Source organism: Bufo gargarizans, chromosome 3 (genome assembly GCF_014858855.1).
Source record: "Bufo gargarizans isolate SCDJY-AF-19 chromosome 3, ASM1485885v1, whole genome shotgun sequence".
NCBI classification, from domain to species: Eukaryota; Metazoa; Chordata; class Amphibia; order Anura; family Bufonidae; genus Bufo; species Bufo gargarizans.
In genome coordinates, this window is record NC_058082.1 from 490,576,213 (window position 1) to 490,592,808 (window position 16,596).

Sequence of the window (16,596 nt, forward strand, 5' to 3'; positions counted from 1 at the left end):
TTTATTTATTTTTCCAGCGTTCACCTGAGAGGTTAAGTCATGTAATATTTTTATAGAACAAATCGTTACGGACATGGCATTACCTAATATGTATACTTTTTCTTATTTATTTAATTTTTTACACAATAATAGCATTTTGGAAACCAAAAAAAGATGTTTTAGTGTATCCATAGTCTCAGAGCCATAGCTTTTTTATTTTTTGACCGATTGTCTTATGTAGGATCTCCTTTTTTGCAGGATGAGGTGATGGTTTTATTGGTACTATTTTGGGGGACATACACCTATTTGATCGCTAGGTGTTGCAATTTTTGTGATGTAGGGTAACAAAAAAAATTTTGGGGCACTGTTTTTTTTATTTATTTTTTACAGTTTTCGTCTGAGGGGTTAGGTCATGTGGTAATTTTATATAGCAGGTTGATATGGATGCAGCAATACCTAATATGTCTACTTTTTTATTTATTTAACTTTAGCACAATAATAGCAGTTTTGAAGCAAAAAAAAATCATATTTTAGTGTCTCCATTGTCTGAGAGTGATAGCTTTTTTATTTTTTGACCTATTGTCTTATGTAGAAACATAGAAACATAGAATGTGTCGGCAGATAAGAACCATTTGGCCCATCTAGTCTGCCCAATATACTAAGTACTATGGATAGCCCCTGGCCCTATCTTATATGAAGGATGGCCTTATGCCTATCCCATGCATGCTTAAACTCCTTCACTGTATTTGCAGCTACCACTTCTGCAGGAAGGCTATTCCATGCATCCACTACTCTCTCAGTAAAGTAATACTTCCTGATATTACTTTTAAACCTTTGCCCCGCTAATTTAAAACTATGTCCTCTTGTAGCAGTTTTTCTTCTTTTAAATATTCTCTCCTCTTTCACCTTGTTGATTCCCTTTATGTATTTAAAAGTTTCTTTCATATCCCCTCTGTCTCGTCTTTCTTCCAAGCTATACATGTTAAGGTCCTTTAATCTTTCCTGGTAAGTTTTATCCTGCAATCCATGTACCAGTTTAGTAGCTCTTCTCTGAACTCTCTCCAAAGTATCAATATCCTTCTGGAGATATGGTCTCCAGTACTGAGCACAATACTTCAAATGAGGTCTCACTAGTGCTCTGTAGAGTGGCATGAGCACCTCCCTCTTTCTACTAGTAATGCCTCTCCCTATACACCCAAGCATTCTGCTAGCATTTCCTGCTGCTCTATGACATTGTCTGTCTACCTTTAAGTCTTCTGAAATAATGACCCCTAAATCCCTTTTCTCAGATACTGAGGTTAGGACTGTATCACAGATTTTATATTCTGCTCCTGGGTTTTTACGCCCCAGGTGCATTATTTTGCACTTATCCACATTAAATTTTAGTTGCCAGATTTTTGACCATTCCTCTAGTTTTCCTAAATCCTTTTCCATTTGGTGTATCCCTCCAGGAACATCAACCCTGTTACAAATCTTTGTGTCATCAGCAAAAAGACACACCTTACCATCAAGGCCTTCTGCAATTTCGCTGATAAAGATATTAAACAATATGGGTCCCAGAACAGATCCCTGAGGTACCCCACTTGTAACAAGGCCTTGGTCTGAATATACTCCATTGACTACAACCCTCTGTTGCCTGTCCCTCAGCCACTGCCTAATCCATTCAACAATATGGGAGTCCAAGCCCAATGGCTGCACTTTATTGATAACCCTTCTGTGTGGGACAGTAACGAAAGCCTTACTGAAGTCTAGATAAGCAATGTCTACTGCACCTCCGCCATCTATTGTCACCCAATCAAAAAAATCAATAAGATTAGTTTGACATGATCTCCCTAAAGTAAACCCATGTTGTTTTTCATCTTTCAATCCATGGGATTTTAGATGTTCCACAATCCTCTCCTTAAGTATGGTTTCCATTAATTTCCCCACTATTGATGTCAGGCTTACTGGCCTATAGTTGCCCGATTCCTCCCTACTACCTTTCTTGTGAATGGGCACAACATTTGCTAATTTCCAATCTTCTGGGACGACTCCTGTTGCCAGTGATTAGTTAAATAAATCTGTTAATGGTTTTGCTAGTTCACCGCTGAGCTCTTTTAATAGCTTTGGGTGTATCCCATCAGGCCCCTGTGACTTATTTGTATTGATTTTAGACAGCTGAATTAGAACCTCTTCCTCTGTAAAGACACATGCATCAAAAGATTCATTAGTCTTCTTTCCTAACTGAGGTCCTTTTTCTTCATTTTCCTTCGTAAAGACTGAACAGAAGTATTAATTGAGGCAGTCAGCTAGTTCTTTATCTTCTTCCATATACCTTCCTTCTTTTGTTTTTAGTTTCCTTTTTTCATTTATGTATCTGAAGAATGCCTTATCGCCTTTTTTCCCCGACTGAGCTAATTTCTCTTCTGCCTGTGCTTTAGAAGCTCTTATAACTTGTTTGGCCTCTCTCTGCCTAATCTTGTAAATTAGCCTGTCATACTCGTTTTTTTTTTTTTATAATTCCTAAATGCTATCTTTTTGTTTTTAATGATTTTGGCCACTTCTGCTGAGTACCACAGTGGTCTCTTCCTTTTTTAGCTTTTACTGACAAGCCTAATGCAATTTTCTATTGCCTTCAATAGTGCCTCTTTTAAGTAGTCCCATTTCTCCTGGACTCCAATGAAACTGTTCCAATCTGATAGGGACTCGTATACCACTAATCTAATTCTAGAAAAGTCAGTTTTTCTAAAATCTAAAACTTTTGTTTTTGTGTGGTGTGACTCAGTCACTGTACTTATAGTAAACCACACTGACTGGTGATCACTAGATCCCAAGCTTTCCCCTACAGTAATATCATATACCAAACTCCCATTTGTGAATACTAAATCTAAAATGGCCCCTTCCGGGAGGGTCTTATTTTTTGCGGGATGAGGTTACGGTTTGATTGGTACTTTTTTGGGGGGGCATATGCCTTTTTGATTGCTTGGTGTTGCAATTTTTGTGATGTAAGGTGACCCAAAAATTTTTATACAGTTTTTACTTTTAATTTTTTACGGTATTCACCTGAGGGGTTAGGTCATGTGATATATTTATAGAGCTGGTTGTTACAGACACCGCGATACCTAATCTGTATATTTCACTTTAAAACAATAATATCATATTTGAAACAAAAAAAATATGCTTTAGTGTCTCATGTTCTGAGAGCTATAGTTTTTTTTTGTGATTTTCTTATGTAGGGGCTCATTTTTTGCGGGATGAGGTGACGTTTTTATTGTTATCATTTTGTGGGACAAACGCCTTTTTGATTGCTTGGTGTTGCACTTTTTGTGATGTAAGGTGACAAAAATAGCGTTTTTGACACATTTAAAAAAAATTTTTTATGGTGTTTATTGGACGGGGTGGATCATGTGATATATTTATAGAGCCAGCCGTTACAGATGTGGTGATACCTAATATGTGTTTTTTTGTTTTTTTTAAACTTTATTTCTGACTTTAACTTTTGGGGGTCTGATCCCCTCTGCAATGCATTACAATACATAATTGCCTGTTAGTGTATTACACAGAGTAATACACTAACAGGTTGCCTAGGAGACCCAGCCTGAGGCTGGATGTCCTAGACACCCGTAGAAGGCAGGTCCCGATGCCGTGCAAGGCATTGGGTAGCCTCTGCACGTCATTGGGCTGCCTTTTCACCCATCGGGTCCCCGCCACAGCAGCGCAGGTACCCGATGGGCTCCCTCACCCGCAGTAAACCCCTTCTATGTTGCGGTCAGTGCTGACCGCGGCATAGAAGAGGTTAATGCGCCGGCATCAGTGTTTTCACAAATGCCGGCGCATACAGCAGGGGTCCGGCCAGGGGAACGGGCGGGTGCAGCTCCTGCATCCTCCCGATCAGCGAGCCGTAATAGTACACCGTTGGGTGTCAAGTCACATCCCGTTGCGCTGTACTATTACGCCGCTGGTCAGGAAGGGCTTAATTTCAGGTAGAACCTGAGATGGCAGAGGCACAAGGAAGTTTCACGTCTGTTGATTTACGGGCTGTCATGAAGTTTTTGTTTCTCCAGGGAAAGTCTGCAAAGGACATTCACACTGAGATGTCACAAACACTAGGGGAGAAGTGTCCTCAGTTTCAATATCCTTTCCATGGAGAAACAAAAACTTTATGACGACCCGTAACTCTACAGACGTGAAACTTCCTTGTGCCTCTGCCATCTCAGCTTCTACCTGAAATTAAAAATATTATAACAATTGTAAACATCTGATATTTGCACAGTTACATAACAAGATATCAAGCTTTCATATGGTACTAAATTCATTTTTCAATTCCAACTGGAAGGGGGCAAAGCCAGGAACTTCTCAGCATTCCTTTGCAATTCCACAATTTTACCTTGATGCCATGGAGCCCTAGCCTTGAGGTTCACCTTATCTAACAATGACTAACTGTTATTTTAGAGATTTCATGTGCAATGGTCTCTTTACATTATATAAATCCTGTACTTTGTAATGTCTCAAACTACATTGCTTTAAATAAGCCTGGGTAATAGAGAATCTGATTGATGAGTTTAAATTGTGAGGTGGCAATTAACTGCTCAGTGAATGAATTATCCGTTTTATTATGTTTTTCCGGTTTAACAATTTAAGAATCCAACAATTATTCCTATTTGCGGATCTGCAAAACATGGATACCGACTGTCTGCATTCTGCATTTTGCGGAACCGAAAGTCCTGCTCACTGTAGAGCTGTCCTGTCCTCAGAGACAACATATTCCACAGCATTGTACAGAGACTGTAATCACACCTGGTCATTTTGGTTCTTCTTGAGGCTCACACTAAAACTTTCTTTTTTCTCAATAACATTATGGCCATTTTTATAGGAGGCCAATTTAGGATCCGTTCACACTTTGGTCGCAGGCTCCATCAGGGGCATCTATTGCAGATTCCATCATACTATGTATGGATATAGAACAGAAAAAGCAGTTCAGCCCCCTCTCCCCCATGCCTGATAACAGTTGCATGGTTTTGCCTACGTGTCTTTGGACACCATGCCCACTTTTCTCTCCCGTTTTCAAATTTGGCGAGCAACTTTTCTCATATGTCAAACATTGTTGTTAACTGCTTAGGATACATAGTCATAGGTAGATATACTTAGATAAGGCAGGGTATGGTAAAAGCATTTACTGTATTATAGAAGATGTCTTAGAAGCTAGCAAATGGACCGCAGGTTACCCAAATATGTTTCAGCACCTTGGAGAGTGAATCAATGTACTTCTTAATAATTCTTATTATTGGTGTAAGAAAATAGCCCCATGCCTGCTGGGCAGTCTGTGTCCCCGAGCAATAATGATCATTGTCCCTTGACCAACCACAGTGGTTATGATACTCTTGAGCCGATGACTTTGAGCTCTATTTATCTCATATCAATTTTTTAGACCCTCCATTTAAACTTAAAGGGGTTGTCTCACTTCAGCAAGTGGCATTTATCATGTAGGGAAAGTTAATACAAGGCACTTACTAATGTATTGTGATTGTCCATATTGTCTCCTTTGCTGGTTGGATTCATTTTTCCATCACATTATACACTGGTCGTTTCCATGGTTATGACAATCCATCTGCGGTGGCCGTGCTTTAACACTATAGGAAAAAGTATAGGCCTCTCTGGTGGCCGGGACTATGGGAACTCACATAGGCTGGTGCTTTTTTCTATATTGTGCAAGCGCGACCACCGCTGCTAGATTGTCGTAACCATGGAAATGAGCAGTGTGTAATGTGATGGAAAAATTAATCCAGCCAGCAAAGGAAGCAATATGGACAATCACAATACATTAGTAAGTGCTTAGTGTTAACTTTCTCTACATAAAAAATGCCATTTGCCGAAGTGAGACAACCCCTTTAGGTGCTAAAGAGAGCTTATATATTTTAGTGGATGTTCACCTAAAGCTAATGTATATTATAGTTCAGTAGTCTCCTAGCTTTCTGGGTTGGAGACTGTAAGGGCACGCAGAGAGTTGTAGTTTAGAAACAGTTGGAGAGAGCCACAGGTTGGTGTTGGCTGTAGGTACCCGCTGTGTTTTCCATATAGACATACACAAGGATTAACAAATGAAAAAGTTCAGACCTGCAGAACGACATTGTGCTGCTGTAAGGTATTACCAGGTAAGCGCTGATCACAGCACACCCTGCCTGTATTTGTATTACTCCGTCAGTAATACTTATCTTTGCCTGCAGCTAGAGCAGATGCTTCTTGGACTGTAAATGAAGTAGGGGAAATGTACTTGTTCGCCATATGTCATGAATAAAGTAGTTACACATACGTCTTACCATCAATCTTTGCAGATTAGGTGACAGCTTTAGCTTTTAATAGCTGCAAATAATTGTTCTGAAGGCCAAGTCGCGCCATGTATTGATCTTACGATTATCTCCTGCATGTGTCACATTGATTGTGAAATCCTTTGAATTTGCATGCGAGCATTGACACATATTTTACATTACACGCAGCAACATTTACCAATGTGTTATTTAAAACTGTACGAACAATACAGCATGTTAAATCTGTTCATCATGAGTATAGATTTTATTTTTCACTAGGCAAGAGGATTCTAGCAGACAAAAGGTTTGTTTTCCTAGCATTTCCCTACAGCACTAATAACAGTGATCAGTACAAGGACATATAGATCACTGACCGACATAGAGAGAAATACAGAGGAGGTACAGCGCACGTTTTCCTCGCTGCCCCCAATCCAGTAAAATAACAGCAAATAAATAAAAAATAAATACAAATGTATATAAAAAGCAGTATATAAAAATAAATACATAAATACAAATGTATATAAAATAATTAAAACAACTCATCAGAAAAATGAATGTGCAGCACAAAGCTCCTGTCCACTGTGCACCCTCTGTGCCGACAGATATACTTTTCATGAGCAGCACATAATGTATCTGAGGTGCACAGTTTACCGTATGTTTAGTAGCTAAAGAAGAAACTTCTCCATACCTCCAAGTTTTCTTCTTGCACTCACGTAGAAGCTATATAATAGCAACCAGCTTATATACCTACATTGGGTGTTGCATTAAAGGAATTTTCCAGAATTACTATGTTTTTAACTAGTATATTCATGTGGTATCTATCTTACCTCATGTACACCTTCCTTCAATTTGGACTATATACTGTATATAGCCCCTCCAGCTACTTACTTAGACCCTCCACTATCATTGCCCCCGCTGCTGCTTTGACACAACCATGGACAGAACAGTACAGGGAAGAAGAAAGAGCTGCATGGACAGCCCAAAACGGGAGAAAGGAGCAATAAAGGTAAGAGAAATACAGTACAAAATTACAGCTACCTTCATAAATTATTATTTTAAAGCATACTGATGCAAACTGGAAAACCCCTTCAATGTTTGATTCCCAGAAAACCCCTTTAAGTATATGTATTTGCTTTATGCTGGTGAATTGAGGGTTTAACTCTTTCACTACCAGCGTCGGTAATGTAAGCTGGAGCAATTTTTAAACATAGCGCCCGCTTGCGCGTGCAGCAGGCAACATTGCCAGCCGGTCTCTGCCGTTTCAAGCAGCAGAGGCCCGTGGTTAATGACCACGACCAGCAATAATGCCGATCGCGGTCATTACAGCCTTTAGATGCCGTGATCAAGTGTTAGTGAAAAACCTGGAAGAGAGTGCTTCTGGGTTAATACCAGCATCCCTGTGCGGCGATTGGGGATGCCGGTAATTCATTCTATTAGAGCGTATTAGAGCCGCATTTTCTATGTTGGCCAGCAGTTGGTAGGCCAACATAAGAAATCTGCAATTCACATATCACTATACTGCTATTTGCAATATGATAATATTCAATAAAAAAAGTAGTGAACATGGTAGTCTTCTAAAGAGGCTACAAAAAAAAAAAAGAGTAAAATAATATAAAAAATAGAAAAATTTAAATCATCCCACTTTCCTTAAAATAAAATAAAAAATACATAAATAAAAAATATAAACATTATGGGCATCACCTCGCCGGAAAACTCCCGTACTAATAAAATAGAAAAATATTTTTCCAATACGGCAAATGGTGTAATGGAAAAAAAGTATCAAAATGGACAATCCGCTTAATTAATACAATTTTTTTTTTCATTTTTTTTTTTGAGGCAGAACTAGCAACTTCAGATGTCAGCTGAAAGTATATGAGAATTTTGAAATGTAGGAAACTTTTTTTTTTCATAGTGACATTTTTTCAATTGGTGTGTGTTTTTTTTGTGTTCACACACATGTGTGAAGAGAGCAACAACACTAAAAATCCATAAAAAAGCATATTACATGCATAAAACTACCTAGAGTTTTTGTGGCAAAAAATGTTTTACCAAATTCATGTGTAAAGGGGCTTTACAGCAAAGTGCAGACACCGTATATTTAGTACTAAAGAAGAGATTGGAACAGGACAGTGTTACCCAAAAGTAAGGGCTGTTTCACATGAGCGGATGCCTTGCGTGGAATCCGCTGCCTGAAAGACAGCCAAGCCGCGCTCTAGACAGCAGAGACACGGAGCATTAACATGACTGATTATGCTCTTTGCCCCTCTGTGATCTTTTTACTACTACAATTTCACAGTGAGATAAAGTTGTCACCGTGATTTTGTAGTAAAATGGTCACAGAGAGGCAAAGAGCATTATCAATCATGTTAATGCTCCGTGTCTCTGCTGTGCAGAGCCTGGCTTCGCTGTCTTTCACGCAGCGGATGACACGCACGCCATCCGCTCGTGTGAAACAGGCCTAATACTTTGCCGATCTTCCAGGCACAAGATATACAGCTCCTGCATGGAGCTAAAATATGACAGTGTGCATAGAACCTTAAAAAAGCAAACAAAATGAAAACGTTTTAACTATGAAATTACTTAATAATCCATAGGATGGCTGATGTCCGTCAATCATCAAGCGAATGCAGGATATTCATAGGAAGCATATGTATGATAAGGATGACCTTGCACTTACTTGCCTAAACTTCTGATATATAACACCAAACTTGAAGGTATTGTTAATTTCATGTTCATCATAAGCAACAATCATTTGTGACGCCTGGAGGAAAAAAAAAAACATAGTTCAATGGTTAATTTAATAAAAATGAAAAAAAACATAAATGCTCGGATACGGTGGTATTTTAGGGCAAATTCACGAGTGCTCTCGCTGGGGATTTTCTGTGCCGATTTACCAGCAAATTATTAACTCTCATCTACAGGCTGTGGAATTTTCCCATGAATAAACTGTCCCGCTGTGTACATGTGTAAAAACCAAAACAAGTCAATGTATTTTGTGCATTTTCACAGCAGATTTCACTCCTTTCAATGTGAGAGGTGAAATCTGTGGCAAATCATCAAAAAATGTGTTAATCTGCTGCAGAATAAGCAGAAAAATCGTCCCCTAAACGCGTGCAGCCTTAAACAAGGGGTAGGGTCTACACAGTGGAGTTTTAGAGCAATTATTATTATTATTATTTTTTTTATTCACAACTGGATTCGGAACGTTCAGTTTGCCAACAGCTATCTCTCCTGGCATGCACATACATGCTTGGGTTTGGTCGAGCATGCATGTGTTTTCAATAGGGAGAGAGGAAAAGGTGCTTACTGCTTGACAAAAACTCACTGAAAAAACGGGTGGAAATGCTCCAAACCCAGTCACTGTAGCGTGTCTATAACCGGGGGAGCAATTCCTCCGCATGCGGTCTGCAGACAACGGCAATCCCCAGCACAAAGAATGCGTACAATGGAGGATGCCGGTTCAGACCGCATGCACCACAAGAACATCTTACACAAAATGATACATTGTGCAGATGAAAAAATATACATACACAAATCACTGCAAAAAATGCACCAAAATGATACGCAACTGACAATACTTGCCAATTCCTCAGGCCGATGTTAAAAGCTGAGACCTTTGCCAATATCTTCCAGTCAGGAACATATTAGAATGTGCCACTTTATTTTGTGGGTAACGTTCTTTTGCACCTGGTAGCTTCTGTGTCACATGGTCTGTTGTGGGTGCGGCTCACAGCTTTATCCTACCTCACAGTGCGTTGGTGATACCACTATGGAGGCATGTGAGAGTCTGGCTGTGAGTTGGTTTCTAGCACTGTTCAGACCCTGTTCACACACCACGGGCAGTTTAGTGGTAGGACCCCATGCGTGCTAAGACACCGTGACGTGGTGCATGAGGGGCTCCGATATAATCCTGACTGGAAGATATTGGCAAAGTTCTCAGCTTTTAACATAGGCCTGAAGAATTAGCTAGTATTGTCAGTTGCGTATCATTTTGGTGCATTTTTTGCAGTGATTTGTGTATGTATATTTTTTCATCTGCCTAATGTATCATTTTGTGTAAGATGTCCTTGTGGTGCATGCGGTCCACCCCGGCATCCTCCATTGTACGCATCTTTTGCTGGGGATTGCCATTATCTGCGGACCGCATGCAGAGGAATTGCTCCCCCCGGTTATAGACACAGTGTCTGGGTTTGGAGCTTTTTCACCCGTTTAGGCCACTTTTTTCAGTGAGTTTTTTTCCTTATGTGTGTGGAATGTGCCACTTTATATTGTTGGTAACACTCTTTTGCACCTGGTAGCTTCTGTGTCACATGGTTTGTTGTGGGTGCGGCTCACAGCTTTATCCTACCTCACAGTGCGTTGGTGATACCACTATGGAGGCATGTGAGAGTCTGGCTGTGAGTTTGTTCAGACCCGGTTTACACACCACGGGTAGTTAAGTAGTAGGACCCCATGCGTACTGAGACACCAGGATGTGGTGCATGAGGGGCTCCGATATGTTCCTGACTGGAAGATATTGGCAAAGTTCTCAGCCTTTAACATCGGCCTGAGGAATAAGCTAGTATTGTCAGTTGCGTATCATTTTGGTGCATTTTTTGCAGTGAATTGTGCTTGCTGCTTGACACCAAAGATGACGGTAATTATCTTCTCTGAGTATTGAAATTGAAAGCACCTGATCTTTTTCTCCCCCAAATCATCTGTCAGATGAGAGTCTGGAGGCCCTCATACATGCAGTGTCCCACTCTGTGTGAAAAGGGGACACTTTAAACTTGTGCATATGTATGGAATGTATTTATAATTCCCTTTAACAGGCTGGCAGTGTCATTTTATTTATTCGCCCCTAGGTGGTGCTGTCCCCACTTATATATATATAGCCTGGGGTTTGCTAAAAAAATTGGTTGGTTGTTCAGAGGAGAACAGAGGAGAAGGTAGGAGGTTAATGGAGGAGCAGGACAGGCCTAGTCCACAATGTAGCTGCTATTTTAGCCCCTTGGCCCTGATCAAGCTAAGGGAGCATAGAGAACAGTATTACAGCAGCACAGCACAGACCAGTGAGTCTACGTCTGGATATAGAGAAGAGGTTAGAGCTACATTAGCCAATAGACTTCTCAAGCACCGGTGACCAGGAGGAACCTAAAAGTACCTGGACACAGCCGGATGATTAATACGCAAAATTATCCTTTACCACATGCCTCTATGGACATAGTGGACCGTAATTCTTCAGTGAGCATCCTTTCCAAAGAATGGAGCAGAAGACTGATGCCTGCCATTAGGGAGCCACCCTGTGGATTGCTACTGACCCGGAGGAGTTATTATATTCAGTACCTGAGTGTAGAGTGTGGACTTAGAGCAGATTTATATAAGAAATAGCCTTTTTCTTGCCTCTTAAAGTAAAAGTCAACTGTCCAGCCTGTTACAAGGATTACAGCTAAACCAATATCGGAGTCATATCTTTATGCCATATAAATGAACTGTACTGACTACCTGGAGACAAGTGGTTTAAGTAAAAGTTCAACTGTTTTAACACAACCGACTCCTCATCTTTTCCACCACCAACCTTTGCACCTAAAGGTGCTGGCGTCACAAACAACCGGGGTCCCAGCCTCAAAAGCACCCTAAGCGCCTATACCAGTGATGGCAAACCTATGGCACGGGTGCCAGAGGCGGCACTCAGAGCCCTCTCTGTGGGCACCCACACCCTGGAAAACGTCTATGTTGTACCAATATGCCTTAGACTTCTCCTGTCAGTCTTTAGCGCAGGGCGCACCATGAACAGAACAGGCAGCGCACTGAATGTAGGCAGGCTATTGTAGATAAATGATAAAGTACATGAAAGATTTGCGATAAATAAGTGAGTTTATGTTGCAGTTTGGGCACTCGGTCTGTAAAAGGTTCGCCATCAATGGCCTATACCATCAAGGGGTCCTCAAGTACCATCCGGCTGGTGATCCCTGTACTAGAGAGTTCCCCAGAGGATTTAATGCTGTCTTCCCCATCACTGCACGCTGGCCCAGGGAGCTACAAAACTTGTGAGTACGACTACTACCCCCATCCGCCCACCGTGCGCTCACAGATTGCCCCTGCAGTCCGGTTCGCTGCATACATATTAAATTGCTGGCTGGTGCACTCACTGAATGTGTATAGGGGTCTTAAATTGTAGACCGCTGCTACCTAGTGTTGAAACTGCACTTTGCATCAAATATATTTTAAGGGTGAGGTCACACAAAGATTTTTGTGGCAGTTATTGATGCAGTTTTTGAGCCAAAGTCAGAAGTGGATTCAGCACAAAGAAGTTAATTTTCATTTATAGTTCTCATTCCTCTCCAACCAACTTCTGTCTTTGGCTCAAAAACTGAATTAAAACTGCCACACATCATTCTCTTTAGGGTGGGGTCAGAGGGCTATTCTGGTCTCCCAACATATCTATATTAGTAAGTGCTTGTCCTCTCCCTGACATAACAGTTCTGGAGCAGCTTTTCTTAGAACTTATTGTTGAGTCATTCTTCTGTTATTCTTCATGGACTTTGACAACTGAGTGTTCATTATCTTTGTCAATGGGCCATGTCCATCCAAACTCACACTGGACAAACAGAGCTGACAGTGTCAGCTGTGTAGGGACACACCCTGTTGACAAAGGAAATAGTGATGTCTGGGGTGCGACCCCACTGCTGGCCTCATGATACAGAGCCACATTCAGCCGCAGCAGCCAGTTGCGGCATGGTTTAGCTGTAAAATCATGTAGCCATTGGCTGGGGCATGAGGGCACGGCTTGGTTGTATGCAGTGGCGTACATAGAGAAGTAAGGGTCCCATGGATCACACCAGCAGGACAGAAGGGTTTCCACCTAAACCCTTTTCAGTGACCCTTGGACCATTTTTTCTACTTTTTCTACTTTTTCATTTTTTCTCATTTGCTAAAAGTTGGTTCTTTACAGGGTAGAGTCCTGACCATGTTTTCACCCCCAGTAGAAGAGGAGATGATCCAACTCGTCCCCCTCTTGCCTTGGGCCCCATAGCAGTCGCATGGTCTGCCGCTATGGTAGTTACGCCCCTGGTTGTATGCAGGAAGCTTCAATGTGGGTTTGTACCCTAGTTGCAATTTGTTTATACATTTCTTAGGCCTCAAATGGCCGGTAGAAAACGCATCCATTTTCCAGACAGCAAATTAACTCTAAGGTAGATAGCGTTACAAAGAACAAAAAAACTAAAAACTTTATTGGTCTACAAGGTATAAAAGGCTATCTGCCCAATAGTTTAATATAAAACCGAGGGTAGGGAATAGTGCGGTGTATGGCGGACACTTATCTACTAGCATTGTCCACTTGAACTAGCAGCAGTATGGCATATCATCAAGCAAGCACACACTTCTAGGGCGCCACAACAGACAGACCATAGGTCAAACATCCATACCGACACCTGTCCGTGTCCTATATGTCCATGTTATCAATCTAGGTACACTGGATATTGTGGTGCACACACAACTTCTCTAGTCTATCTCCCTAAACAGACCCTCTCAATATAGGCTATATACATATTTCTCCTTGCACTCGACGCGTTTCATTGCTGTAAAAACAGCAGGTCATCAGGAGCAAACACGGAGATGGTTTAGACATGCAAAAAGTATTGCTACTGGTGGTGTGCGCGCAATACCACATAGCCGAGTGCCGCTGTTAAATGACAGTAGCCACACCCACCAGGAGAAACCTCCTTGCGGGACGTACAATCGGACAGGGGAGACAGAAAGAGACACGCCTCTACCCTGCAGGTACAGTAAGCAGCATACTCTGGGGGATAGCAGATGTAAGTTGAGGGTGATTATGGAGCGGCTTCTAAATACATGTCCGGGTCGTGAACATCGCATATGACATCGCCAGGTACATAAAGAATAGGTGCCAATCGCTGATGGCAAATGGTGGAAAATGTGTGCAATATTCATGTATTTAGAAACCGCTCCCTACTCACCCTCAACTTACATCTGCTATCCCCCGGAGTATGCCGATTACTGTACCTGCAGGGGGGAGGCATGTCTCTTTCTGCCTCCCCTGTCTGATTGGACGTTCCGCAGGGAGGCTCCTTCTGGTGGGTGTGGCTACTGTCATTTAACAGCGGCACTCGGCGGCCGTGCCACGGCAGTCATAGTGCCGGAGGCTATGTGGTATTGCGTGCACATCATTAGTGGCGCACAATACTTTTTGTAGGTCTAAACCATCTCTGTGTTTGCTCCTGATGAAATGCTGTTTTTACAGCAATGAAACGCGTTGAGTGCAAGGAGAACTATGTACGGTATATAGCCTATATTGAGAGGGTCTGTTTAGGGAGATAGACTAGAGAGGTCGTTTGTGCACCACAATATCCAGTGTACCTAGATTGATAACAAAGACATATAGGACACGGACAGGTGTTGGTATGGATGCTTGACCTATGGTCTGTCTGTTGTGGTGCCCTAGAAGTGTGTGCTTGCTTGATGATATGCCATACTGCTGCTAGTTCAAGTGGACAATGCTAGTAGATAAGTGTGTCCGCCATAAACAGGATATCTAGCAGGACAAGTGAGGGCAGTTTAGCACAATACACCAGGGGGTGCGCACTATTCCCTACCCTCGGTTTTATAATATTACACTATTGGGCAGATAGCCTTTTATGCCTTGTATACCAATAAAGTTTTTTTTTTTGTTGTTGTTCTTTGTAACGCTATCTACCTTAGAGTTAGTTTACTCTCTCTGATAAGTATAAACACATCATTCTGAAGTAAACCATTTTCCAGACAGCCAACATAGACGAGTGTAGGGAGCTTTTCCTACAAACCTATGTATTTGAATTGGAAAAACCAACAAAGGCAAAAGGGCAGAAAGTTGCCCATTAAAGATACCCTTTCAGTTGAATGGGTCATTGTTCAGTCCAGGTGCTTACCTTTCTAAACCTGGACAACACACAGATGGAAACATTGCTTGTGTGAAATAAGCCTTAGTGAACTGAGAATTTAAATGTCAATTTACCATTTAAAAAAGTAAATGTGCAACGTACCTTGGGGTAGAGAACAGGATTAAATTTGAGCCCAGTGGCGTCATCACATAAGGCCTGCCATAAGAGCAACAAGGGTTCACAATTAGAAAATGAGATGCAAAGAGATTAATTGAGTTTACTAACGAGCTTTTAAGAAAACGGAATGGTCTGTACATATATCCCACAGACATATCTGATGGAATATGACAAGTGCGCTATTTAAAATTAGGATTCATCATCATGTGATTGAACAAAATGTAAAATGCAGATTGTGGACAGTTTTCTAGATTCAAATCTTCATGAAATGTGCAGTAACCTTTGTGGGGATTCGCTCTGGTAGGCAGGTTAGCGGACGCAGTATAGACCAAGTTGTAAATCAATCTTCAGTGTTTATTCACACTCATAACATAACACAACAGTCCCTTTTCAGGCTTGGTGCTTGTTCACACACAGAAAAAACTAAATAACGTTCACCTGGTATCCTGGACGACAGTTCACACCTGGCTGAAGGCTCAGCCTCAGAAAGTCCACTTGCAGGCTTTAAGGCGGCTTGCTCACCTGACACATGGTCTTCAGGCCTCAGCGAAGAGATCTCCACAGCTCCACTGTCAGAGGGAGGTAATCCAAACCACCTGACAGTCCTGGCTGTTTTTTAAAAGCCTCCCAAGACTCGGCCTGGAACGTGGGGAGTAGCCACCCACCCAGTAAGAGCCGTCCCGGACCAGCTATAAAGCTATACTAAATAACAAAGTGTCAGTCAGCACTAGCTGCCGCTGACACCTGACAATACCGGCTCTTACTTCATCGAGGCCAGGAACCTCAGTGACACATACCTTCTGTCAACGACGGACCCTTGCGCCTTCCTACACCTTGTAACAACTTATCTCTTAATTAATTCAATTTTAACAATGATTTCTTCTCCTTTCATGTAGTATAAAGCTAAATCCAAGTCTGCTGGTATACTGCTACCAGAAAATAATGCATTGTGTGAGATCAGGTGACAGTTACAAAGTTAAGGTGGGATAATTCAAGCTCACCTTTGCTATCTGGGGAACACTGGGAAGTTTGTTGAACCCAGCCAGCGGGATTCGTTCATGTAGAGTTTTTGCTTTAGACCTATATAGAAGTCACATATATTATTTGAATACAACATACTTTAAATGCAGTAAAAAATGCAACCTTTTAAAAGATGTACAAAAATGTAAAAGCCTTTTTTTTTTTTTTTTTTTTTTTTATTTTTCACCAGAATCATACAAAATAAACCTATGTGCTGTGATGAAGGATCACGTCTTTAAAGGCTATGATAACCTTAGGGGACAACATTTTATGAT

The 16,596-nt window shown here is 41.3% G+C and overlaps 1 protein-coding gene across 2 annotated transcripts in view; it reads right to left on the reverse strand.

The window, feature by feature from the left end:
* The window catches only part of LOC122930430 (rap1 GTPase-activating protein 2-like), a 135,062-nt gene that overhangs the window by 75,279 nt on the left and 43,187 nt on the right, over nt 1-16,596 (reverse strand). For both annotated transcript variants that reach the window (XM_044283834.1, XM_044283833.1), the window contains exons 6-8: nt 16,303-16,381; nt 15,287-15,340; nt 8,941-9,024 (exon numbers count right to left, since the gene is read on the reverse strand). In XM_044283834.1, coding sequence (XP_044139769.1) covers nt 8,941-9,024; nt 15,287-15,340; nt 16,303-16,381 — 217 coding nt within the window. The remainder of the gene's footprint in view (nt 1-8,940; nt 9,025-15,286; nt 15,341-16,302; nt 16,382-16,596) is intronic.